Source organism: Cyprinus carpio, chromosome B7 (assembly GCF_018340385.1).
Source record: "Cyprinus carpio isolate SPL01 chromosome B7, ASM1834038v1, whole genome shotgun sequence".
NCBI lineage: Eukaryota > Metazoa > Chordata > Actinopteri > Cypriniformes > Cyprinidae > Cyprinus > Cyprinus carpio.
In genome coordinates, this window is record NC_056603.1 from 23,359,808 (window position 1) to 23,387,612 (window position 27,805).

A 27,805-nucleotide genomic window follows, 5' to 3' on the forward strand; every position below is an offset into this window, starting at 1 on the left:
TTTCTAGGTATATATACCTATATATATATATATATATATATATATATTTCTAGGTATATATATATATATATATATATAATATATATATATACACACACACACACACACACACACACACACACATACATACTGTATATATATATATATATATATATAAATAGAGAGAGAGAGAGAACAACCGCAGTTTCTCCTCTCCACTCAACAATGAGAAAAACCCTTTTCTGGCCACTTCTGTATAGCTTAATCTTACTGTTTAAAGGTTTGGAGAATATGATTGTCTTTCTTTTTTTTCTTTTTCTTTTTAAAGATTTGAATACATTTATTTAGCAAGGATGCAATAAAGTAAAAAATTATAATGTTGCAAATGATTTCTATTTCAAATAATTACTGTTCTTTCTATATTTTTATTTGCAAAAATGTAATAAAATCTTGGGGGAAAGCTTAACAGTTTCCACAAAAATATTTAGCAATTTATATTATATATAAAATATTTCAAGTCAGCTCACGTCACCTTTAATGCAGCTCATTTCAAAGTAGCTTTACATGGATAAAAAAAGAAAAATAATGGTATAATGATGGTTCAGAGATCAATTATGCCATTAAAAAAGAAAAAAGAAAGAAAAACATGTTGGGTCATTGTTCAGCTGAGGTTAGTTTAGTGTTCAGTTCCATTCAATCACCATGTAAAGATCATCAATTATGAAAGTAGTAAGCAAACCAAAGGTGACAATGGCAAGGAACCCAAACTCTTCTGGCCAGACAAACCAACATGGTGGGATTTAGTTCCAGGCTGCATCACAAGTCAGATTGTGGATTGGTGTCTTTCAGAATATTCATCCAGTTTTTTTTTTTACTTGAAGATTGGGATAATTAATTCAACAGGTAATAACAAGAACATCACCTGAACAGCAAATCAGCATGTTAGAATACTTTCTTTAAGATCACGTGACCTTTAAATCAACTGCAGGTCAACACAATCTCAAGGTAATTCTTTACTGTTTTTTGTTTTGGCAAACTGGTATTCGGTTTGTACAATCTCATTTATATTTGTACAATCAGACTGATGGTTATTTTTAGGGGAGGGGGTGGACTTTCATGCTTAACTTTTTCCTAAAAAATGTACATTCCATATGGATCACATTGTATGAATTCATAACATATCAACATCTGGTAAAATAGTTATGTTTTCTAATGAGACTGGGTTGGTAGGCTTGTTTTTGTGAGTTTGTTTTTGTGTAGGTTAAATCTGTGAGTACAGGCAGTTAGGATGTCACTGTCAAATGAGCTTTCATTGTTCCTTAAGGTGTTGTTTGTTTGAGGGAGGATTTAAAAAAGAAAAAAAGAAAATGTTGTTATTACTAGAATAATAACACCCAAGTCAGCTCACTTAAATAATGTAACCAGTGACCTGTATTGTACTTGTTCATCTAATTTCCTGCTTCATCCTCTGAAATCAATGATTTGAGGTTGATTTGTTTTGAGTTGGTCTGTTTATAAGTGAATGATATAGAATTGCAAAATCAATGCTTCTTTAAAGAGTTGAAGTTATGTTTTTTAATTACCGGTCACAGTTGTAACCGGTGGCAGTTGTGGGGAAAAGAGAACGATAGTCCAAGAATAAATGCTTTTTTTTCTTTTAACACTGTTTTATTTAATGTAACAACACTTAAAAATCTAACCTTCAATTAAATTTGATTGAAAAAAAAAAAGATTATTTACACCAGCCAAGCCAACTTGGTAACTAGGCCTACTATAAGGAGCAGTGGGGGTAACGCATTACAAGGAACGCGAGTTACATCATCAGATTACCTTTTTTCAAGTAACTAGTAAAGTAATGCATCACTTTTTAATTAAAATATCTGAGTTACTTTTTCAAAAAAATAACGCCAGTTACTTTGTTTTCCCATTTATTGACTGACAAGTCTCCTGTCCGCATATTGGGAGAAATCGGAAGTACAGAGGCGTTGTGTGCATTGTGTGAACATGTAGTTCTAGACTAAATGTGAATGTGCATTAATTCATCCCACTCGCAAAAAATCAGATTTAGTATTAATCAAAATGAATTAAAACAGTGAAATGTAAACTCAGAATATGATGCAAACCTGCAATAATTAAATATGTTAAATAACACAAATGTATCTAATCCCATTTTATAAACTAATGTCTTTGCTGCTGACTTTTAATGATCCAGTTCAACCATACTATTAAGCAAAAATGACTTTAGAAAAACTAACAATTGTGCTTCATTGTTTTTTTTTTATTGCTGAAGAGTGTTGAATCTTGTTCTACTGTACAGACGTGAATTTAATTTTCCTTCAGCCTGAGGTTTATTCCTTACACTTTTTGGTGTGAAAGGGCTTTTACATTTGCTATAAATAGAGTTCTTATATTAAAAACAATCAAGCCCTGCTCATATTTAAAAAGTAACACAAAAGCAACGCAACATTACATTCCCTAAAAAGTAATTAAGTGTGACATGACATACAGCCAAGTATGGTGACCCACACTCAGAATTCGTGCTCTGCATTTATCCCATCCAAAGTGAACACACACTCCCTAAAAAGTAATTTGGAGTAGTGGGCAGCCATTTATGCTGCTGCGCCCGGGGAGCAGTTGGGGGTTCGGTGCCTTGCTCAAGGACACCTCAGTCGTGGTATTGCCGGCCCGAGACTCGAACCCACCACCTTAGTGTTAGGAGTCAAACTCTCTAACCATTAGGCCACGACTTCCCCTACGTAATTAGTTTCTTTTTTAGGGAAACACTAAGGAGTATTTGCATTATAAGGCGTCTGTTGTTAGTACAACAGCTCTCGGTTATACGCAACAATCAAACACTGGACTAGTAGCGCCACTAGGTGGCAGACGAATACGGCTGTTCTTCTCCTCGATCTCAGCTGTCTACTAAACAATCACAAGAGCGAGCTCTGGTTTGTAGCTCTGCTTCCCCACCCTCCTCCCCTTTCTCTCTCTCTTTCTCTCCCTCCCTCCCTCTCTCTTACATTAGGGCTTTCCATCTTTCGCTTGCATCGCACTCGCTTTGACAGTGTTAAATGAAGGCGCGCATCATGGCAGTTTTGGCGCACCTGTACCCAGCTATGTTTTTGGCTTGCGCGTGGATGTCACTGTTCGGACTGATTTCATGTCACACGGGCGTTATAAACCAGAGAAACGTACGGGACCGAGAGCTTGACAGCCGCGGTGTGCATGTCACTGGCAGAGATGAAGCGCTCATCTCAGCGCACAGCCGCGGAGATTACAGCGGGGACCCCGGCGGACCCCGAGTCCGGAGGGCATCGGCTCCGGAGAAAGTCTCTCTGCTCAGCAGCTCTTTCGTCCTTAAAGGGGATGCCACCCACAACCAGGCAATGGTCCACTGGACCGGGGAAAATAGCAGCGTGAGTACCCCCCACCCCTTCCTCTATTGTAATTGTCCCGAAAAGTCATACGATTGAACGTTGAGTTGTTTATCCTGTCAAGTCTTTTGATAAGGTGCGTAGATGCCCTAAGGATTTATTGCAGGTTGAGAAACAGGTAATGAAGCATCATGAGCAGATAGGCGGGTGTTTGGACTGCAGCTACGAACAGCTTTCATGATGATCATCACACAAAACACATCTGCTGTGTATCGAGAGGTTTAGGTTCACTGTTTACCAAACCGTCCTGCTTGTAATGTGAGCCAGAATGACAGCTGATGCCGAAACGCACATACAGCCTACCTCGTGTGCTATGCACTTGCACGCGCCTAGAAAACAGAAGTTTATTTGCAAGTCCTTTTAGTATACAGCTGGCTCACGCACAAGTTGAAGTTTGTCGGCGTTTACTTGCTGAATCGTATAAGCGACGCAATGTGATAGTTATTATAGCGCGAACAGCTTGGATGCGCTCTGAACAAACGCGCGCTTGTCTGTGCGATCGTAGCCTATTTGGGTGAATTGTATCTGGAGGAGACATCTCTCATTTACAAAGCTGCCAAAACAACTCGTGAGCTGTTTACACAAAATGCAAGCGCCCTGAATAAAACCTACTTTTTAATATCTGCTGAAGTGTGAAGTGCTTTCAAGTCACGCTTCTGTAGTCGGCTTGATTTGCCTTAAACTATTGTCAAAAAAGTTTAGGACTGAGGAAGATTATTGCTCAGATCTTTCATAATTAGTTTAGTTTAAGTAGCAGCTTTGTCTCAGATGTTTTTCCTAATATTGTTGAAATATAGTAAGAGTAAAAATGTGGATGGTATAGTAAGTTTTATGTGTTAAATCAATTTGATAAGAATTGTTTTGAGACTTGTAATCTCTGCCTTGTAATCACAGACTCTGTGCATAATTTAAGACACTGGTGAGATGTCTTTTGAAACTCTAGTCTAGAAGAGTTACATGTGTTTTTTTAGAAGTCAAATGTGCAATGCAGGAGACATAAGTGAAATTCTTCATTTTATCTCATTGATCTGTAGGAGATACACTATAAAATAAATATTACAAGGTGCCATTTGTGATTCTTTTCTTTGCACATCTCATTTTCTTATAACTAATAGCTAATTGTAATATTTTGTATCTGAAAGTTTTACAACACCATTGAAACCAACTCCCAGTTTCTGTAATGAAGCACTTTTCCTCTTAACCACATCCAATCTGCTTCTCCGAAGAATCTAGAAGGAAATGCAAACAAAAAAAGAAATTTGGAGAAGCATGGAACTGGCATGCGTTGTCATGTGTTTGTGTTGGAAATTTAAGTGTCTGTGTGGACTGTGGTCTTGTTGCTTCTTTTAATTACATAAGGTCAGAAGTAGTTGTGTGAATTATGCGAGTGCTGGCTGCTATGTCAGATGTTCTGCAGTGAGGAGAGCTGTAACCTCAGTTGAGCCGAGCAACCAACCAGTGTTATTACTGTTAACTGAAACTAAAAACATATTCACATTTCTTTACGTGAAATAAACATTGAAACAAAATCTAAAAAGACCTTAAAGTAAAAGTTAATAAAAACTATATAGGCATAAAAAACTAAAATGAAAATGATAACAGAAAATGAAAAAATAACAGAAAAATTAAAAATATTAACAAAAACTATAACAGTATGTCATTTATACAAAAAAAAAAAAAACACTGCAAATGACAGATGCACAGTGGATAGAATAAATGCACAGAGGTCAACAAGCATTGTGATACAGCTGCATAAGTTCATTTGTCAGGTTTGCTGACAGAGTGCGTTAGGATTTTACCAAAAGCACAGACGTTCTTGAAGATTTCTGCCTTTTATTTCATGTCATTTCCAGATTTCCATTCACAGCAGGGTTACTCTGGCATTTAGGGATTGTTCAAAATAGATTGACCACAGTGCCATGTGGTAAAGATGACACCAGAAGGAACTGACGACATGTTACAAGCATTCTCTATTGTGAGAGTGTGGTAATGTGAGACTGTTTATAGGACAGTCTTCTTGAAATTATCTTTAACCTGTGACATAACTGCAGAAGTCATTTGTTTTTGCATAAATTCACCGCAATGACCTATATATGAAAATGATGTAAAGCTATTCCAGCAACCGTGTGTAAAGATTTCAATTATTTATGCTATCATCTGCTGTTGCAATAAGAATCAGAATCAGAATCAGAATCAGAATCAGAATGAGCTTTATTGCCAGGTATGTTTACACATACGAGGAATTTGTTTTCGTGACAGAAGCTCCGCAGTGCAACAGAATGACAGAACAAAAAACACACAATAAAAGAATAAAAAAATACAAATCAGTAGGTAAGGAATGACAATATACAAATTGACAATTGTATGGCAGATATATTACGAGCAGTTATGTATGTACAGGTATATTATGAGCATGCAGAATCCATGTTCGATATCAGTTTAAATAAATGAGCAAATAAGAGGAAGAAAGATATCATCATGTCTCATAGCTTCAGGAAATTGCTATATGTATAAACATAGGTTTATAATAATGGGCATTTCTGTTATAGCTCCAACCTTTGGAGAGAGGCGAATACTTCCTGTGCTTTAAGTGATGTGCAGAATAGACTCAAACAAAGGAAGTGCAATCCATTATTCCAGTAACTACTCTAGTCCTGGAGAAGGATACTAGACTCCTGACGTAATTCCAGCATCGGAGCCTTTCAGTGTGCTGAACGGGTGCTCTTTATGTTTTCTGTTCTACCTCTTTTGTTCTGCCTCACTTTCTCTGGGGAGTGTGACCATTTTGATTCATTTATTTTGCCCTCCTGCACTTCTGACGACAAATCTCTTTTCTGTAAATATGAGGAGATATAGTCATCTATCAGGTATTTAGCAGCAGTCTCTGCTGTTGTTTGTGTTTGCAGTGTTGTCAGGAAGCATCCATCTGTTTGCCTGCTGATAGCTGTGTTTAGTTAAGACAGAGGGAGCAGGGAAAAATGACACAGAAAACTAAGATACTGCATTTGAGAAAGTCAGAGATAGATAGACATACAGACTATTGATATTTAGAATAGAGATAGATAAAAAAAGGAGTCCAAGGAAGCAATGGAAAGATTGCTAACAGTCTCATTTAGCTCAGAATGTGTGCATGTTGTTCCATTGGCTTCATGCTATTAGCAAATCTGATCAAATGAAAGACACATGGCTCATTGACATTTCCAAAGCAGCCCAGAGACGCCACCACCATGTGCGCTTCTCCCCTGAGTCATCATTTTCTTGTTTTCCAAAGCCAGTAGGTTTTCCAGTTTAAAAGTTTTAGGGGGATCTGTAATAAATTACTTGTATATAGCTTGACAGAGATAAACTCTTATACACCAGATCATGTGGAAATGTAGTTCTCTAAAATTGATCAAATACTTATCTTATAAATCTTATGATGTGGTACTGTTTATAATTTTTGCATTTTGTAAATTAAATGGCCATAAGTTTTATCTACATACAGTAAATTATCTACCTGTATAAAAAAACAAACACAGACCATCCCTTTTTCAGTTCACCAAAAGATGTGTGCAAGCACAAAAGATGGATGAGCCATTTAAGGTAGTCCCTGGCAAATGGTTGATGAAAATATGTGTTGCTTTGCATGTAAATTGGGAGTAGAGTATAAAAACAAGTTGCTTTTAAGATATATAGAATGTCTGCAATTTTTCAGGCTTACTTCATGAAATAGGCATTCATTCATGGTTCATATACTTAGCAGACAGTTAATTTGGCCCCTCCTATTGCATGGGCAAAATTGTTAGCACATGTCTTGTCTGTCTGAATCAATATTCCCTAGTTGTTTCTGTATTGCAATGAGTCAGATTTGGCTTGCAAACATGTGGCAGAGTGGACAAAAGTGTTTTCCATCCACAATTTTTTAAAGCCTTTCCAAATCCAGTTTTCCAATTCCAATTTTCTTTCAAATATCAGTATTAATTACTGGCATGCCATTGGTGGTTTTGCTCTTTTCAGCACTGAGACTTTAGTTTCTCTACTTCTATTAGCCCAACTTATTAGAAGCTTACTTGTGGTTCCTTTTTCTTGCGCTCCCAGTGAGGATTTCTTCCTTTGTTTCCTGAGAGACCTCAGAAAGAATCTGGAGGGACAGATCAGGCGGAGGGTTTATGTGCAGCATCCAGAATGTGTTTTATTTATTGGCCTTGCATATGTCATATTGCTCCTCCAGTTATGTATTTGAAGGACTAGTTAGGCATAATTAAAAACGTTGACAAAATTTACTCACCTCATGTACTCATCAGAGTATTGTGATTTATGTTAGAAGTAGGGTTAGGCTGATACTCTGAAACTCTGGCACTTGAATATTGATGCATAAAGTAACAAATAAACAGCCTAAGATGATGATTATTATAGGCCATTATGTAATTCTGTGCTTTCAGATCAACATCCGTAGTTGAAACATAAAATTTCAAGGTATTTGTGGACTAACTTGATGAATTTGTTAAATGTTTTGAAAATAAGTCAACCGTTGTGTAAGTGTAATTCTGTATTAAATGCAACACATTGTCATTTTGAATTGATGCATTTATACATTAGCTTTGCTTTGCTTTGTACAGATTTAAAGTATTTACAATATCATCTAATAAAAACAAAGATAATCCATGTTTGATATCAGTTTAACTGGATGAGCAAATAAGAGGAAGAACGATATGAACATTAGATTTCTGTGACAGAGGTTCTACTTCTATATAATTCAATTTTAATTTGAGAAAATAAGTTCATAAATGTAGAGAAAGTAATGTTTTGTGTAATTCAAGTGGATTGTGAGCACCATATCAGAGCGGATGTGACCACCTGATTCATTTCCATTCATCATGAGCTCAAATATATAGTAGTTTGGCTTAGAAATGTGACACGTGGAATGTACAACAGGTGCTTTTGTACTCACCGATGAGCTTCAGCATGCAGACAATAAGTGGACCCACTGAAGAAGTAGAATTCTGTAAGCAAGGCAATGAGTTTTCATTCAAAAATGTATGCATATACACTCCTCAATATTATCTTGTGCTGTGTATCAAACAACTAAAATATGCTTTAGGATATTTTTCATTTTCAGAATATCCCATAAAGCACCATAAAGAATCATAAAAGTAGTCCATTTGAAGTATGCACTTTAGGTCGAGCCCAAGTCTGAAGCTATATGATAACTTTGTGTGTGAAACAGACTGAAATTTAAGCCATCATTTACTGATAATCTTCACTAGATGGGAGCTCTCAAATCCTCCTCGTATGGCAAGCAGCTCAGACGTTCTGTCTATGATCTCCTTTCGTATTTCACAAAAGAAAGAAAACAACAATGGGGATTAGAACAACATGGGGTGAGAAAATGATGACAAAGCTTCCATTTTTGGTTTAATAAACCTCACAACTATGGACTCATTAAACCTACAGCTGTGAATGACACGTTGTTGATGTCAGATGAGTTCATCAGTCTAGATCTGTATCACTGTTGGCTTTGACAGAATTCCTCCTGTTTCTGCCAGGTCATTCTAGCCTGAGGGAATTCATGTCTGTAGATTTGAGTCATTTCATCATTACGTTGTGTACGAGTCCACAGAAGAATACAGAGAGAAAATAGTACAGTGGGTGAGAACTAAATTAGCTCGGGACACAGAAGTGATGATGCCTCACTGATGAGCTTGTGAGACAGTCAGATTGTGTTCAAAATGTTCCTCAGAGCTATGAAACAACAGATGATTAACCTGATCTATCTACTGTCCATAAGCGTTAATAAAGTACAAATTCACAAGACCACCAGTGTTTTGTTGTCAGCAATCACATAAAACTAAAAAACGTAAGAACGAATGATGGCTGTTGTTTTGAGATGGCTACAACTGATATTAGGATAGCTGTTTGTGACAGGAAAAGTCACAACTGGTGATACTGGTTGGTCTGATAACAACATGTCTAAAACAGGTAAGTTAGATTCAGATGAGTTGATTTGTTGGCTATAGCGATTAAAATGTTTCCCTCTAGTTCTGTATATTTTGCCATATACACATTTCCTGATCAGGTTGTGCTACTTTATGCAGTGACTCGTGTTGATTGCACACATACACTGTAAAATGATTTTTCAAAAAATAAATTAAACAAAGATTACTGGAGTATGTTTTACAAGAAAATACTATTTTGGTCTTTCTACTTCAAGAATTCATGTTTAAATTAAATTAGTTACTTGCTGTTTCTTCATAATTATTTTCAATAATTTCAGACTGAAAATGGTTTCAAATAAATCCTATACCTTTTTTCTAGTGTAGTGTAGGTTAAACCTTAACATCCTTTTTGCTTAAGGTTGGACAAACAGTTAAGAGGCATTACGGACTGTAGAAGGGGCAGAAAAACAGAACTTGGGAATTATAAAAACCGCTTTGAAGAATAAGATTTCTAGTATTCTGTAAAATATTAATTCAGTGATGCTTAACAAGTTATATCAGAGAAAAACATACACTCCTAGTAAACAGAAAAGTTTTATAGCCAAGGACATTTTGGTCCTTTCTTTGTCAGCTGCAGTGGCAGTCATTCATTCTTTCACTTGTTCCTTGCATGGACAGTTTGTGCACTAATAGATGTGTGAGAATTTAAAAGTGATGTGTTGCTTTTGTCAGAAAGCATGTTGACAGAGCTCAGTCAAGCTCAGTCAAGCTGATATCTGCCACAACATTGTTCTAATAGCACAGCTTTATCTGTATAGGCTGCAGTGAACTATTGGAAATAATAAGACATCTTTATTGCTTTAGTCTCTTAAACCCTAAATGGACCATGTAGGGAAAATTACAGTGAGAATGAAATAATTGGTATGATGTTACTGAAGCATGTTTTCAATGTTAGAGTGGATCTGTTTCATGATGAATCCTGTATACATTCTCTCTTCTCTCTCTGTTTCTTTTTCTCTTAATCAGTGTGGCTGTGCCTTAATGAAGTCTGTAGTAGTGCCTAATGACTCTCTGTTCTCTTCTCTCTAACCTTCAGCTCACACACACACACACAAATATAAAGATGATGTCTTTCATATGTAATTTTCAGCAGGACTGACAAGTACCATGATGAAGGCTCTATGAGCTCTATCAATTTTAATTACAGAGGCACTCAGATAGTTATTGGGATCGTTCAGGTCAGCCAGGATGGCAATAAAAATTCACCCATGGGATGTCAGTCACTATATACACCTCATATTTTTTAATCTTGGTCATCTTAAATGGTAATATAAATTGAATATAGACTGCATGCCTGCCTGATTTATTGTCTACTGTCTGGATATGAAATGGGAGTATTGTAAAGAATTATGCATGAATACCAAATTGACCCCCAAAGGACACCAAAACACAATCTTTGCAGCTTCTTGTCCATTCTGAAGTTCTCTTAACCTCATGTTCAGGTTTTATCTGGAATATTCTAGCTGTTATATAATAACTGGAGGAAGATTTTTCTTTCACTTTTTTCTGGGAGCAAAGACTGTCATGATTGAGGCTTCTGGTAATTTGACATTGAACCTCATTTTTCATGCACATTTTTGCTGAAAATAGTACACTTTCAGAAAGAAATCTGTAGAAAAATGCATAATATCCTGTAGAAAATGACTTTTCTGTTAAGTTTCCAGACATTTGCTTCAACTCTTAAAAAAAAATGCAATGCAATATGTAATTCAACATACAAGTAAAACACTTGTGAAAAATCATAGAAATTTCTTTCTAGATTTGAAGAGTATATAGAGTTTAAAGGTCTATGCAATTAGCATAAGCTGAATGGAATCATTTAGTTGTTATTGTCTGCCTATGGGGCACAGTTTTGTAATTAGAGCTATAATCATAAACATCATTATGTCCGTTATCATCTAACTGGTATAACTTGAGCTAAACTTGAGCAACATTTATATACTAATAAGTAGGCCTAGAACAAAACTGTGAATATCTTTCAAAGATCTATTGCCACTAACCTGGAAAATCTAGGTAAATCCAAAGGTAGTTTTTCTTCACTCTTTCAACCTGGTGTCTTTTGTAATCTTAACTAGTGAACCATAACTGCTGTAAAATTGAGTAGAAGCCAGCCAATCAGATTAGAGCTTGCCAGATCGAGAAAATGCCTGCCAGTTTTGTGTGTACTATAAAATGGTCATGAACAAACTGTGGGTGTGCCGTCTGAGGCAGAGACGATACATTTGAATTGTTATGAATGCTAGCATTGACTAACATGCAGATAAAGGTTTGTTTTCTGGAACAAGAATGAAGATTATTATCATTCTGTTTTCAACGTTACACTTTTCAGAACTCTCCCCGGAAAATGTGTTCAGCTCTCTATGAGATTAATTCATTTAATATACAGTCCTAGTTTTTCCAAGGATTGTAGATTTTCAAACACATTAAACCTATAATAGTAAATGTTTTTTGTCAAACAGTGTAATTCATTCCTCCCTGGTGTGTGTGTGTGTATATGATATGTGCTATATTGTGGTGTGAGTACAGTGATGTGTGTGTGGGTGTGTTGTCCATAGCGACAGATTACATTTGACTGCAGACTTACGGACCAAAATGTTTTTTTCCTCAGTAAGAAGCCGCTCTGTTATTAGTTCCTATAATGCTAATGTATAGAAAAAGTAGATTCAATATAATGAATCTTTTAATTCTTCCCGCTTCACTAAAATCTATTTTCCAGTGTTGTATCTTTGAACACATTTTAATTTAAGATCTATTGTATTTTGCAGACTCATGTGGGGTTTTTTATTATAGGCGAGAAAAATTCCCTATGAATATGTGATTGACTTTGATAGCTTAATGTATCCAGTTGTTCATCATACTGAGTGTGTTACATAGAGCAGGATAGTGGCAAAAATACCCATGAGCAGCTGCTTGCACCGAGAGGTCAAGACCCTGGAACACACACACACCGTTGTGCCATATAGCACTATGCACCATAATATCACAGCCATATGGCTCTTGTTCTCAAGTCTAAGTGTTGCCTATTGAAATTTGCTGTCATATGTGTGTCTTTGCACATTTAGCTGTTACCCTTGTATGTATCTTAATGTTTTGTGTGTATGTGAGAATCTGATATACTATATGAGTCACACTTTCTGTCTGCCTGTGAAGTGAATCCCATAGTCCTGCCCCCAAATCCACCAAATGCAGCTTAACACCATATCCTCCATATATGTGTCTGCTATTTCTTATGATAATTGTTTTTTTTAATTATTGCAGAATAGAACATGGTCAACATGTGTGACACAACTTAACTATATACAAAACCAGGGTTTGCATATGTAAAAAATAAAATAAATAACAATAATGAATAAATAAATAAATAATAATAGATAGATAAAAATAAATAAAATGGGGAGAAGGAGGGGGGAGGGAGGTTCAGTAGATAGCACCAGCACAGATCTAAGATTCCAACTGCTCCATTCTTCCTGGACTTACAGAGCGAATATTACAGCTACTCTAATGAGATATTATATGGGAGATTTTCCTAATAAATTCTGCCCATGCCTTAAGTGGTTTTGGTTTGGCTTTATTAATTCTCGCTGTTGTGCATTCTAACAATGTAATTTTTTTGAGTTCTATAAGCCACATTTTAAATGCTGGGGATGTGGGTTCATGCCAGATTTTAAAAATCTTTTTGGCTGCAGTTAGAGCAGTGTGAAGGATCCTTTGCTGGTTAACATTCAGACTGAGCTCAGCATCATCTTTCAACAGACACAGCTCTGTTAAAACTTGAAAAACCTTATCCCAAAATTTACCAATATGTTGACACTCATAAAACATGTGCGTATAGGTCCCCACAGTATTTGAATTACAGAGTGAGGAAAAAGGGGTAGGCAAGCACTTCATTTTGTGCAGGACATATGGAGTAGCGTAAGCCTTGTGTATTAGTTGGTGAGCAAGATTTTTGGAAATCGTTGGAATACTTTCCCAAATCCAGTCCCAATTTGGTTTGTAATGGGCCAGTTCCTTTTCCCATATAGTAATGATAGCGAGTGTGCTGCAGCACTGCTTGAGTAATCTGTTATAAATGAATGACACTGCTCCTTGTGCCTGAGAAAAATTCACACAGTCCAACAGAGGATGAGAGTCCAGGTTACAGTTCCACGGTACGCCATATGTATCCATTGCACTTCTCAACCTTAAATACAGAAAATGACCAGGAACATTATAGCAGTCTTTCAGGTCTTGAAAGGACCTTAATCCATGATCGTTGAATATATCACCAAAATAGGTACACCTTGATCAGACCACAGCTTGAAAACAAAGGGTTTGTTACCAGATTGTAAGTGATGATTATGCCAAATTGGGGATTCAGTTGTAAACTTAATAGAACTTCCCATAAAATTGCAGACATTGCACCAAATTTTAAGAGAATTACCCACAATTGTGTTTCCAGACTTCTGGGCTTTCTTTGGTAAACCTGTAAATAACACATCCGGAAGCCGATGCGGAAGCACTGCCGATGCTTCCATATCACGCCAAGCCATCTTTGTGTCAGTCTCTAACCAAATCTTGAGAGAGCGCAGCTTGTGTCTGCTATTTCTGTCTGTCCTCTATGGAGGCTTGTTTCTGCTACAGGATAAAAAAATAAAAAAATAAAAAAAAGGTAGTTGGAACTTTTCATGTACAATTCTGAGATTACAGTATATTTCACAATCAGGACTTCTTCATTGAGATATAAATGCAGAATTACAAGATATAAACTCCCAATTCTGAGAAAAAATTGTAAGAAAGTAAAAATTGCAAGTTTGTATCTCACAATCCTGAGTTTATATTTTGCATTTTTATTCTGTGGTAGAAACAGACTTCCATAGTTCATTATTTTTTGAGGGCTCATAAAGTCACACTTTTTTATTAAATATTTAACAATAACATTGAATCTATCTATCTATCTATCTATCTATCTATCTCTCTCTCTCTCTCTCTCTCTATATATATATATATATATAGCGAGAGAGAGAGAGAGAGAGAGAGAGAGAGAGAGAGAGAGTACTTGGGAACTGCTCTCTCTCTTTTTTCCTTTGTCTGTCTTCTTTGCTTCTTTTGGTTTGAATTCAGTGCTTGCTTCCTCCGGATTTGTAAAACTCAGCTCAGATTGAGTATGACTGAAGAGGGAGGCTTTTGGGTTTGGTTGTATAATGTCTTGATCAGTTGTTGGGTTGTGGTAAAGAGGGCAGCTTGTCACAGATCCACTGCCTGTCGCTCTCTTCTCTCTACAGCAGACCCGTTTATATATAGCTACAACGCACAGAGCTGACAGGGAATATGACATGGGTAATTCAATCAATGGAAAAGAAGGACAAGATTCTCTCTCGCTGACTTTCTCTCCCTTGAGGGGGTTTTCCTGTTACAGCGAGTGAACATTTTGAGATATGTCTTTTCTGCTCTGGTTAAATTTGACCAGAGTCAAATCTAAACACTAACATACAATGAGGTATGTGCAAAAGTATGTATTTTCAAAATCGTTTAGTTGATAGGTTGTCTGAATGACTAATTGACTACTCTATCTTAAGGAATCCTTGTATGATTAGGGACTTTTCTATCAGATCTGAATTCTTAGGGAGAGAAGGCACATTATTGGATTTAAAAACAGCTAGACAGACTGCAACAGAATGGAATAAAATTGGGATAATGAATGGAATAGGAATGGAATCATTTTGGTACTTTGAAACATCATCTTAAAAATGCAACTCTGATGGCACAAGATGGTCACAAACATTGTAAATTGGGACACAGTTTCCACAGATGTCTGTCTGTTTGTATGAATGTAGTGGTGCAACATTAAAAGCAGTGAATATAAAGATGCAGTTTTTCAGAGTTTTAAGATTTCTGAAAGCTAAAGTTAAAGCTCTACCACTTACAAAACAAACTATAAGAATAATATATATCTTTTTAAAAACCTATTATTATTTAAAATAATATCTAAAGTAGGCATAGTTATGATCATGCGTGTGTATGGCTGTACTCTCAGAAGTTGCTTGAAGTTTTCTGAGAATTTTGTATTTTTTGTATTTATTTTTTGTTTATGTATGATATATCAGGTGTGCATTGTTTTGTCATGGGGAAATGCAATGATTTTGAGGATGCACCATAACATAAAATGCACAAAATTGTAATTTTGTATTGCATCAGTTGTTACAAAGCTACATACAGTAATGCTGAGCAATTGCTGACTCAGTCTTGAAGAAAGTGATCTGGTTCAGAAAAGTAGAGCTGCTAGTGTCCTCCATTTCTCCTTGACTTCTGTTGTGGTCACTGATTCATTTAATGTGTGATAAAGAACATCTGGGCTGAATATTTATTGTATAAGTAATATTTTCACCTTCTCATTTAAAACTGATCAGCCCCAGCATTTAGCCTTTTGCAAGCCTCAAATACAAGGATTGTATAAACAAACATTTTGTGTTATTACACTGGAGCTTAGGAACTGATCTTTATGATTTGTATGAGTTTAGAACTGACAGGGCTGATTATCTGGCTTTAGTTTTGTGTCTTGCGTGTTCTTCCTCTTATATTTTAGAGATTAGCCTTCTTTGATATTCAAACAGTGAAATGTAGCTCAGTATGTTTCAGAACCAGTTTTACCTGTGAAAGAGAGACGCACAAAGAACTGTGTTTGTCTGAAAATGAAATGTTGCAGAATGACCTGGGAGAGGGTTATTGTGTGGCCCACAGCAGGACCAGGAATGTTATATTTCTGTTCAGACCTCAGTGATGGAGATATGTGAGTGTGCAATAAACTGATGACTAATTTGAAAGAGACAGTAAGGAAAAACTTGCTCATTCAGACTCGCTTTGGTATGATCATATCATGACTAATAAATAGTGACTGTCAGTGGAATCAGTAGAAATCATAAAAACACAGAAAATTAAGTTTCTACAATATTTAGTAGTAGCTTATCAGTGATGACTGTCAGTTTATGTGCATACGGCAGAAATGTTCAGAAAAATCAATTAAAGACGTAAACAAACAGACGATTAACACTATTGACAGCAATTATGCAATCAAACTTATAGCAAAATGTGGTAGTTCTGTATGTTGTCTCTGGGTTAGCATCATCTGAGGTCCTCTGAGGGGTTGACATCATCTCTTCTCAGGTGTTCTGGATCCAGACTGAAGCTTGTGTAAATCCTGTAGCAAAACAGAGAAACAAATAGAGACATAATTAGCATAGCTGCTGTCCAGCCAAGTAAAATTAATTAGTTTAACCCAAGCTAAAGAATAATAATGTGCATTTGATCAGATATAACTGCAGTCCAAAATTATGAGATGCATTATTTGAATGCTTGGCCAAAGAGATGTGTTTTTAAATCTAGATTTAAACAGAGAAAGTGTGTCTGAACCCCGAACATTATCAGGAAGGCTATTCCAGAGTTTGGGAGCCAAATGCGAAAAAGCTCTACCTCCTTTAGTGGACTTTGCTATCCTAGGTACTACCAAAAGTCCAGTGTTTTGTGACCGTAGGGAGCATGATGGATTGTAGCGTGGTAGAAGACCAGTTAGGTACGCAGGAGCTAAACCATTAAGGGCCTTATAAGTAGTAATATTTTGTAACTTATAAGGAACTTAATAGGTAGCCAGTGCAGAGACTGTAGTATTGAGGTAATATGATCATATTTTCTTGACCTGGTAAGGACTCTAGCCGCTGCATTTTGGAGTACCTGTAGCTTGTTTAATGAAGATGTGGGACAGCCACCTAGCAGCATTACAATAGTCCAGTCTAGAGATCATGAATGCATGAACCAGCTTTTCTGCATCAGAAACAGGTAACATGTTTCATAGCTTGGCAATGTCTCTATGATGGAAGAATGCTGTTTTTGTAATATGGGAAATATGATTTTCAAAAGACAAGTTGCTGTCTAATATAACACCCAGATTTTTGACTGTAGAGAAAGTAACAGTACAACCATCTAGTTTCAAATTGTAATCTGCTAGATTCTGTGTAATGTTTTTACTGTGTAATATTATTACTTAATCATAACCATTACTTAATGAAACAAAACAATAATAAAAAGGATAAAAATGGGTAATTTTATATTAATTACTACTTATATATATATATATATATATACACTCACTGGCCCCTTTATTAGGTGCACCTTGCTAGTACCGGGTTGGACCCCCTTTTGCCTTCAGAACTGCCTTAATTCTTCATGGCATAGATTCAACAAGGTGTTGGAAACATTCCTCAGAGATTTTGGTCCATATTGACATGATAGCGTCACGCAGTTGCTGCGTTTAAACAATGCCTAATTTTTATTGGTGGTTAGGGGGTGTGAGTGTGAAATGAAAATATACCATTAAACATTAAACAACAACAACAGCCTGAAGCATTGAGAATAGGGAGGATGGATACATGCTTTCATGTTCTTTAAGCCAAATTCTGACCCTACCATCTGAATGTCACAGCAGAAATCAAGACTTATCAGACCAGGCAACGTTTTTCCAATCTTCTATAGTCCAATTTTGGTGAGCCTATGTGCGAATTGTAGCCTCCATTTCCTGTTCTTAGCTGCTGTAGCCCACCTGCTTCAGGGTTCGACGTGTTGTGCGTTCAGAGATGGTATTCTGCATACCTTGGTTGTAACGAGTGGTTATTTGAGTTACTGTTGCCTTTTTATCATCTCTAACCAGTCTGCCCATTCTCCTCTGACCTCTGACATCAACAAGGCATTTTCATCCACACAACTGCCGCTCACTGGATATTTTCTCTTTTTCGGACCATTCTCTGTAAACCCTAGAGATGGTTGTGCGTGAAAATCCCTATAGATCAAAAGTTTTGGAAATACCCAGACCAGCCCGTCTGGCACCAACAACCATCCCACGTTCAAAGTCACTTAAATCCCCTTTCTTCCCCATTCTGATACTCGGTTTGAACTTCAGCAAGTTGTCTTCACCACATCTAGATGCCTAAATGCATTGAGTTCCTTCCATGTGATTGGCTGATTAGCAATTTGTTTTACCAAGCAATTGAATAGGTGTACCTAATAAAGTGGCCGGTGAGTGTATATTTTGATTGTGTGTTTATATTTTTGTTTTTATTATGAATTGATTTTTTTCTTTATATCCTAAAATAAAAACTACTGAAGCTTAAAATAGCGACATACAGAAAAGAGTCAGGAATCAGGAAGCCTACTCTCCTGTGTATATGTGTGTGTGTGTGTGTGTGTGTGTGCGCGTGCTCACTGCTCAAGGCTCCTTTCTGTCCTCGTCTGGTAGAAGCTGGACAAAGGCCCTCAGCTTTCTATATTGTTGTCTTCGCTTGACTGATTCCCCCTGCAGCAGCACAGGGAGACATTTTTTTTCTCCTCCTCTTAGCTTGTTATTTTTGACTGTTTGTTTTCTCTTTTTCTTTTCTTTTATTTTCTTTTATTTTCTTTTCTTTTCTTTATCTCAGTGTATCTCTGTTTAATTGCCTTTTATGCTTTATCGTTTTGTTTTAGTGAAATCTCCCCCATTCTCTTTTTTTTTCACTCTTTAGCCATATTTTCCTGTTCTCCAGGCATTTTAGGCACTTGTGTCTGGTGTTCTGACTGCATCTTGACCTCAGTCATTCTCTGGGCTGGACAAATGACTGAGACGTCCTCTTTCCCTGGAGCCATTATATTTTTCATTCCCATTCACACACAGACACACACATTCTTCCTCCACTCTCCCTATTTCTCATTTTTCTCTGCCTTTTTCTCTTTCTTATTTTCGTTTCAACTCCCTCTCTCCATTTTGTTACAACAGTCTGGGGAGAACCACAAAAATCCCTACAAAGATTCTTTTCTTCCACATATTTTATTCCTTCAGGCAGTGGAATTTAAAGAAAATCTCTCTGTGTTGCTGCACTGCGTTGGCTGTAATCTCCTTTCAATCTTCCTCTTCTCTTTCCCCACCCTGATCCCATGATCACGGTGATGTTCCAAGTCTTAAGTGGAGCTGAGTGCTCGTGTAATCAAATTCCCATTGGTTTACCACATCGCTGCGGTTACAGTCAGATGTACGAGCCCGTGACCCGTGACCCCACCCTGGATTTGGGACAAAGCCAATCACAGAGCTGGGTCACCCATAGGCCATTACGTTTCTCACAAGATTTCAGCTCTGACCTTCTGTGTCTCCTCTAAGAAGAGAAGTGACTTCTGTTCTGTTAGAAATAAGTGTGAACATGTTGTATGCATGCTATATGTCTAATTTATATTCAGTTTGATTTTAACCTTTTAACTTGGCCTATGGTCAAAACTAGTTCAAAATTCTCTCCAACATTTGTATTCATTTGATGCACTGGAAGAGTTTGCCTTAGCATTGTGGATTGTGCACATTCACAGTCCCAGCAGGTTGAAAGGAGTGGAAACTGATTGATGAAGTAGAACATTGTAATCAATGAGCAGTGTTGGAAGGCTGAGCTATATACCTGTCAGTTTCTGTACATCACAGTCTGAACTGAGCTGTTATGCAAACTCTGACTCTTTCCTTTTTGCTGGTTCTATGTGTAGTAGGTAGTTAATTCATCAGTTAAGTTTGATTTCTTAATAACCCTTATTGTCACAGTTGCTTTTGCCTGTTTATGGATTACTAGTGTTGCATTTGTGATTTGAACTCTATTATGAACATTGTGTGTGGATTCAGCAGCCTTTGTATATGTGTGTTTAGCACATTATTAGTTAAATGTTAATTTTTATCAAACAGACAAATTGTTGCTTGTTCTTTTTACTTAAGTTTACTGATGTATTACAATAAAAACCCACTTTCATGTATTTATTTTCCAAATGATTCAGTTACCGCAGCACAGAAACCTAATGTAAACGAATAGCATCTGTTTCACTGACCAACTGAAGTAACTTCCCCCAGTTCCCATCCAGAACAAATGTTTTATATGGACACATTTTGATCTTTCCTTGAAATAAAAGATTTAAAAAGCTGTTTAGAGAATGATGTGAATGTTCTGACTTTCATCACATCCCAATTAGTATGTGTATTGTATTGCCATAATGATGCTCCAGGACTCCACCAGTTATGTAGACTTGAAGTACACAGTATCAATGAACTGTGGATTTATCTGTTGCCAAGAACACATGTGTCAAAAAAGGGATGGGCATTAAGTCATGATGAAAGAGTGAGATCTCAACCAGTGCTGCACAAAAACTCACTTCTGGAACAGACCAACCAGCTTAAATGGAAGATCAAAAGAGAAAGTATGTAGGTTGAATACAGAGGGAATCTTTTGTGACTATTCATCCATTACTAAGAAATCAGCATTACGTTAATCTTAAACTAGTACGGGAATGTAGCCATCTGGACAACAATGCCAGTGACAAATTATCCTAAGTTTCTCCTTTTACTTTCAATCACGCTAAAGTTTGAAAGGTTGTTGACTTAAATGTATGTTTAATGAATTTCTAAATGTTTTGATGAGGTCTCTGACTTTGGCAAGTCAGTAAACTTTTAATAAATGGCTTTGCAGTAAAATGAGCCTCTCGATTCAGAAAATATATGAGAGACATTATTTTCTCATCCTCATGTTTTTACAACCCTATATGATTTCTGTGAAACATAAAAGAACATATTTTGAAGAATGTTCAACTTTGTCCAATCAATGGTTATAGGTTCTGGAAAAAAAAAAAACACATTGCTTAGACAAAAAAAGTGTTTGTGCTGAACTATCGCTTTGTGCAGCACCATGTCTATGCAGCTGTCCAGCTGTAGATTTTTTTGAACTGACATATGATTGCCTAGGATTCTTGTAGCAGAGCCAACCTTCTAGGAGAGAGAGAGGTCAACTCAGGGCCAAACCAAGGTGAATGAGTGCAACAGGAGTTGGATATGATGAGGTAGAACTGATTCAATGTTTTGACTGCAGCTGTCACCATCAAAAAGCGTTTCATTAGTAGAAGTCAACACAATATGCCATATTTTGTTAAACGTAGTTTGAAGTTTGTTGACATTGAACTTTTTATGATGGCTTCCTTTGTAGGATCTCCTTGATGTGTGCTAACCCAGCAGAACTATAATTAGTGTGTCTGACCCCAGGGTCACCAGAAGCAGGCCTGTGTTGATAGCACCTGGACAGGTAACTGAGGACACTCCATCAGCACCCTTTCAGCTTTTATGGAGCATTGCTCTTGATGAGAGAGTGGGGATGGATTGTGAACATTTTACCGGGCACTCATATTAAGGGTCAGTGTGGTTTGCCAGGACTGTTAGAGCAGGAATTTTGATCTAGTCTTGCCAAATGAACACTAAATGCCCCTTTTAGGGAACGTAATTCCTTTCTGTGGCAACACCTTTGGCACGCTGCCTAATGCACCCTGCCCTTCTCCTTCTATAGTGGATTCACGTATTTCTGCAATGTGCTGAAGCCAGTGTGATGTTAGGATGCTCATGGAGTTCAGCCAGTTTTTTTTTTTTTTTTTTTTTTAGTATTTAGTCATGTAAGGTGGAATCATGTACCATTAAATTAAAGCTAATAAAGCAGGTTTTCTTGGGATCAGAAAACTGACTCTGACTCAGAAATAAATGAGGGCTCAGACACTTCTCCACAACTAGAGATGCTGGGTGGCTGTAGTTTTTGTCGTTATGTCTGTGAAGTGAAACTTTCAGAATATAAAGCATTTCCATTTGGCTTTGAATAGAGTGTGAAATGCCAGGCACCTCTCTGGCTAAGAATAGCTGAGTGTTTGACGTCAAGCACGGCTTCATATGTAGAAATGGATAAACAATAAAAGTCAGAAAGTGCTTTTGAGAAGTTTACTCATCCAAACTTTACTATGACTTTCTATTCCTGGCATCCATTGAGGATATGAACAGCAAACGGTATGATGGTGGATACTTTCCCAGTTGCAAATAATAACACATATTAATAAATCTATACTACCATTCAAAAGTTGTTTTTTTTTTTTTTTTTAAAGAAGTCACTTAAACTTTTTTGTTTTTTAAGTCTCTTATGCTAACCATAGCTGCATTTATTTGATTAAAAAACAGCAATACTGAGCAATACTGTAAAATATTATATGATTTGGTGATCAAGAAACATTTCTTATTATGAATACTGAAAACAGTTGAGGTGAGTAATATTTTTGTGGAAGCGGTGATACATTTTTCAAAATAACAGCATTTTTTGTCACTTTTGATCATTTTAATTTGTCCTTGCTGGAAAAAAAGACGGTAGTGAACGGTAGTGTGTATATCTAACAAGACTATACCGTATATGATATTCGTTTTGCAGATAGACTTGGATTTATTCTTAAATCAGTAAATATGCTTTTAGAGTAGAGTTAACAAGCACTATGAATGCCATTTAATGCTTCTGTAATGTTCCTGATGTAGAACAACCTCTTCTTGATTGTCCATATTTGTATTATTTTAGAAGTAGTTCACAGAACCACACATAACACATTGTGCGTATTTTCATTTAAAAGCTCATTGGTATGTCGAGCACTAGATATCAGAAAGAATAGAAATTGTGCTCACTTAGAAACTGTGGTGCAGACTGGGCATTCACACACTGATTGTTTGTTATTGTGATTGCATGGTCATATGAATACCCATGGAGTCTACAAATGTGAATGCATATCATCCCATGCATATCAATGGGTTAGTAGTTAGTCATCCACAGTTTGCTACAAAAAGGACAGGTAAAAACTCTATACAACTTTGATATGGGAAATGAGAAACAGATGGAGACCAAGAAAAAAAAAAGAACAAATTCTCTAAAATGCAAATTGCTGTGCTGCGTCCTTACAGCTGACAATGACCTGTAATTGTGGAAACTGAATGAATATGATAATAGCCATTAAAGGAAGCATCTGTATTGCTGACGGTAAAGCTCCACTAAATGCAACTCTCTAACATTGAGATGTGCTGTAATTGAAAACTCAAGCAACTGGATCAGGAGCTGTTCATAAATGGCAGGGGGTATTTATAACATGGTTGTGCATTCTACTGATAAAATAGCTATCTGATCATGAAAAGATCAAGATTTATATGTGACTTTTATGGGTCCAAGTATGAGTGGAATATGTGTAGCAAGTTAGATAGTGATCCAATTAATCATAACACTTAAATTGTCCAAATGTAAAAACATGGTATTAATAGAATATGTCTTATATGTGTGTGTGTGTGTGATCATGGGTGAGATATTTCTGTGTGTTTTAGTTAAATTATGGACACTGGGCTATTTAAGGGCCAATAACACACTTCATTACTGTCATTTAAGCTTTAATTACTCACTGTCCTTAGTGGGGCCATACCATCAGGTGTGTGGAGCTAATTAACAGACTGTAATCAGTTAGTTTAGAATGAAAACGGTGCACCTTGAAGTTGCAGAGGAGCTCATCCAACCTCCACTGTGCCCCAGAACCTCCCATTCCCTAAAAAGCATCGCACTACCAACATAGAGTTTGGGGTCAGTTATGGCTGTTGAAAATTCCTGCTGAAATTACATTTTAAAATATACTAAAACAAAAAACTGTTATTTCATTTCTGGATCATTTTAATGTTTTAACACAAGTTTAAGCGTGAATATGTGACTGTGCGCTGTGGCTTAGTGTGTGTTTAGTGCTAAAGGTAATTGACAGGTAATCTAATGAGAGAGTTGCAGAGGAGTAAGCTTCACCTTCACACACAGAGATTGTTAAAAAGTCCTGCTGATAATCTACTGCTGAAATCTGCTGCAAAAAGACATTCTCTCTCTAGCTATCTTCAAATTTGATGGGGGATTAAAACACACAGACACAAGCACACACACACACACACACACGTGGGACATGTGGCATCTGGCTATGGTAGATAAGGCCACTGTTGATTAGTGCTATGAATGTCATCTTTGACAGAGAGCAATGAGAAGAGGGTCATAGAGAGACATGGTGACTCTGCAGTCTGACTCTAGCAATCTCTTTTTTTCCCTTAAATAACCCTAAATAATATGTTACCCGTACTGGAAGAATGATTCGGAGTGTGCACGGACTAATTTTGAGCTACATGTGAAAGAAAGTCAAAAATGAGCTCATTACACCTTCGTCTAGCAATCCCAATGCTCCAAATAGCAATTAAACATCTAAAATTATCTTTATTTGTATGTTTTCTGAGAGAAGTACCTTTCCTGTCATCTGAAGTGCGCGTATAAATGTGCATAAGTGCGCATTCCCAATATATAGCATATACAGAGAATTACAGTATTTAAGTGTTCAAGCAAACATAATCAGCTTTTTTAAGTGAACGTTTGGGGAACTGTTGGGTAGAAACATCTGATGTATAACATTATTTGACAAATATTATTTGAAATATACTACAATTATGCTCCAACAGCTCTCTTGGTAATATATTTAAATTAAATTATATGATGCATACAATACTGATAAAAATTATTTTAAATGAATTCATGCTTGGAAACAATCAGCATTATTAATAGCATGTAAATTGGCTTTCAAGTTCATTTATTGGACAAGCCATCACCAATTTAAAAATGCAAGCTATTTTCTAAAACTTGTTTCCTGGCAAACTGCCTCTCTTTCAGAAAGCCTTTGTAGAGAGCAGTGAAATCTCCCTTTAAGTTCTGATTCAGTTCCATTTAGCTCACATACACTTCTTTCTGTTAATTTCTCACAATGTGTCAGCTTAATTTTCATTCCAATTCACTATCTAAACTAGATCAGTTTTATTACATTCTGTTTTGAACGAGTCCATCATTGCGTTATTGTGTTGTGAGTCTCTTGTTGCGAACAGATAAAACACATATTTAAAGAACCAATGTTAAAGAAAAAATACGGATGAACTAATTCACCAGATTTGAATGGCACAGTTTTGGTGTGCCAATTCTTCTCCCTCGTTGATCTTTGAAAATCATGTGCTACAGTTTAAGAAACTTCTTCTCTTCTGCTGCCAACTGATTTGATAAAGTCATCATTTTCATGTTTAGTCAACTTTGTTGACCCATGACTATTGTTTTTTTTTCTTTTGAGGTTTACTGAGCTGTAATCCATCTGCTCCAATATTGAGTAGCAGATGCACCACAGCTCAATAAATCTGAGTGTTATAGAACTGTCATATAATATATGTTCTCTGACCAGGCATTTTTATAGAGGAAGCATTAATTCAGAAAGTGACAATGACTATTTCCCAGTTTAATCTGCAGACTCCTTTCAAAGAACACTTGAGGAACACTAACTGTGTCGTGTTATATAGGCCTATAGCTTATACAATTTTATTATGCATGATTCAACATTGAATTATTTTTTCCAAACTTGCAGCCAGTAATGTAAGCAGATTGTGTCCACCTAAAATCAGTTATTGAAACAAGATCATTCTTCTTTTCAGAACCTTCATTTTCCCTTTAGAGCAGTATAGAAATACAGGCTGTGGCTGCGCTCTAGCAGTCAGAATTCCATGCTTTCACTAACATCCCTCCCACACTCTGGTTTCCTTTTCCAAAATTATCTCCCATTTTCCAAAGTTATCTTTTTCTGACAATCGTAGTACCACCTTTTTACAAGGTGGCCATTGGCATGCTGGGTAAATAGAGAAATAATGTCTCCCTATTGTGGTGATTTTTATTTTTTACTCTCTTTTTTTTATATGGAAGAATAATTTCAGACAATTCCTAGAACTTGGTAAAAACAGTAAAATTGTCACAGGTGTTTGCAGGAATACAGATGAAGACCCCAATATATAAAGTTACAACACAGGTTTAACAATAATAATCCACGGGGCAGGCAAACGGGCAGGAGCAAAACACATGTAATCGTGAATGAGACCGGACAATGAGTGAATGCAACCCAAACAAAATAATTAATCAAACACAGCTGAAACAAAAACTAATCGCATTGGCCATGGAAGCTAGTGGCAGGAAAATTAACAAAGAAGAACAGGAACTAATGATTTACAAACTAAAAGTCCTTAATAACTAAATCTAACTGAACATAACTGGGACAATTGTGAAATATATTAAAAAGAAAAAAATATATTAAAATATATTAAAAATAGTTTAAAATGATGGATGGATGGATGGATGGATGGATGTATAAAATAAATTTATTTAAATATTTGTTTATAAAATTATTGATGAAATTAAAATTAGTAATATGTAAAACAGACAGTACAGACAGATGCATTCATATTCAATTTATTCATTGGATGCATGTTTGTGTTTGACAACAGAGGAAGAGAGAGAGAGAAAGAGGAAAACTGTTTTATTTAAATCTGCATTTTGATTGACAGTCTGTCATGGGCTGTAGTTGTCATGTGAGGTGTATGTGTGTGTAACTAATCCAGTGGCTCTCAACCTTTTCTACTCCAAGGCTCCTCACCAAATCAATACCAACCCCCCCCCCCCAGCCTTTTCTATTAACACAAATCTTTGTATTCTAGAGTTATTGCTTTTCAGTTCCATGTAATTATTTTCAAACAAAACAAATTAAAGATAGATCTAAACATTAAGTGTTCTTTTTTGTGAACAAACTTTGTAAAATTTCATTGCAGATATTATTTACAACTTAAAAGTATTTAAAAGTACGTAAAGCTCAATTTTACAGTAGCTAACAAATAAGAAAAAGTCATCCTGCCATACTAAACAGGACCACAGGGAGACACCAAAGGACTGCATATAAACTACTATACGGATCCATTCAGAATTACTAAACACACCAAAACAAAAATACAAATGAAAAATGTAAACAACTGAATGTGTGGAAACTCAGTGATGTTGGGTCGATGTCATCAGTGAACTGTGTCAGAACAAGTGGTGGTGGAGCATCTAATGACCGTATGTACATAAACACCACTGATCCTCATAAATGTCTCCAAAGCATGCTTCTTTAGCGAGCATTTATTATAAAACACTTGCTATACATTAATTTTGACAACTACATGAATATACAGAACTGTGTTCAAGCAGAAATATGATGTTATAGTGATCAGTGCTCCAAGAGAGCACATACACGGTTAGTTTGCGCATCAATAATAGATTCATGTGCACTTAATGTATGACTCCTGTATGTCACTATAATCGTCTTTACCTTGACTACAATCTTCATCCATCAAAACTTTACTAGAGCGACACTGGCTTGCTTTATCCAGCTGAGAGCTGTAGTTTGCGTTTTATATGCTCATGCAGAGGTCGGGAGTTTTGAGCCGATGTTCAGTATGTATTTCACACAGTGGTGCTGTTATTTTTTTGAATTGTTTTAAAATTTAACATATTAATCATAAAATTAGTGAATTGAATATACTTTCATTTTAAGTTATCTCGCACCCCCGGAGGATCACTGAGCCCCCCCAAGTTAAGGACGACTGGACTAATCTTATCTGTCAATAGTTGCTCATTAATTTTACCCTTACACTGTGGCTTCCACAAGCCCACATATATGTCTGCCCTGTCATGATGAAGAGTGTGTAAA

The 27,805-nt window shown here is 36.4% G+C and overlaps 1 protein-coding gene across 3 annotated transcripts in view; it reads left to right on the forward strand.

Moving 5' to 3' along the window:
- The first annotated feature begins 2,988 nt into the window (after positions 1-2,988).
- sorcs2 (sortilin-related VPS10 domain containing receptor 2) overlaps positions 2,989-27,805 on the forward strand; it is a 145,306-nt gene continuing 120,489 nt past the window's right edge. For 2 of the 3 annotated variants that reach the window (XM_042728028.1, XM_042728029.1), the window contains exon 1: positions 2,989-3,395. In XM_042728028.1, coding sequence (XP_042583962.1) covers positions 3,051-3,395 — 345 coding nt within the window. In that variant the 5' untranslated portion in view covers positions 2,989-3,050. The remainder of the gene's footprint in view (positions 3,396-27,805) is intronic. The other variant, XM_042728030.1, reaches the window with a different exon arrangement.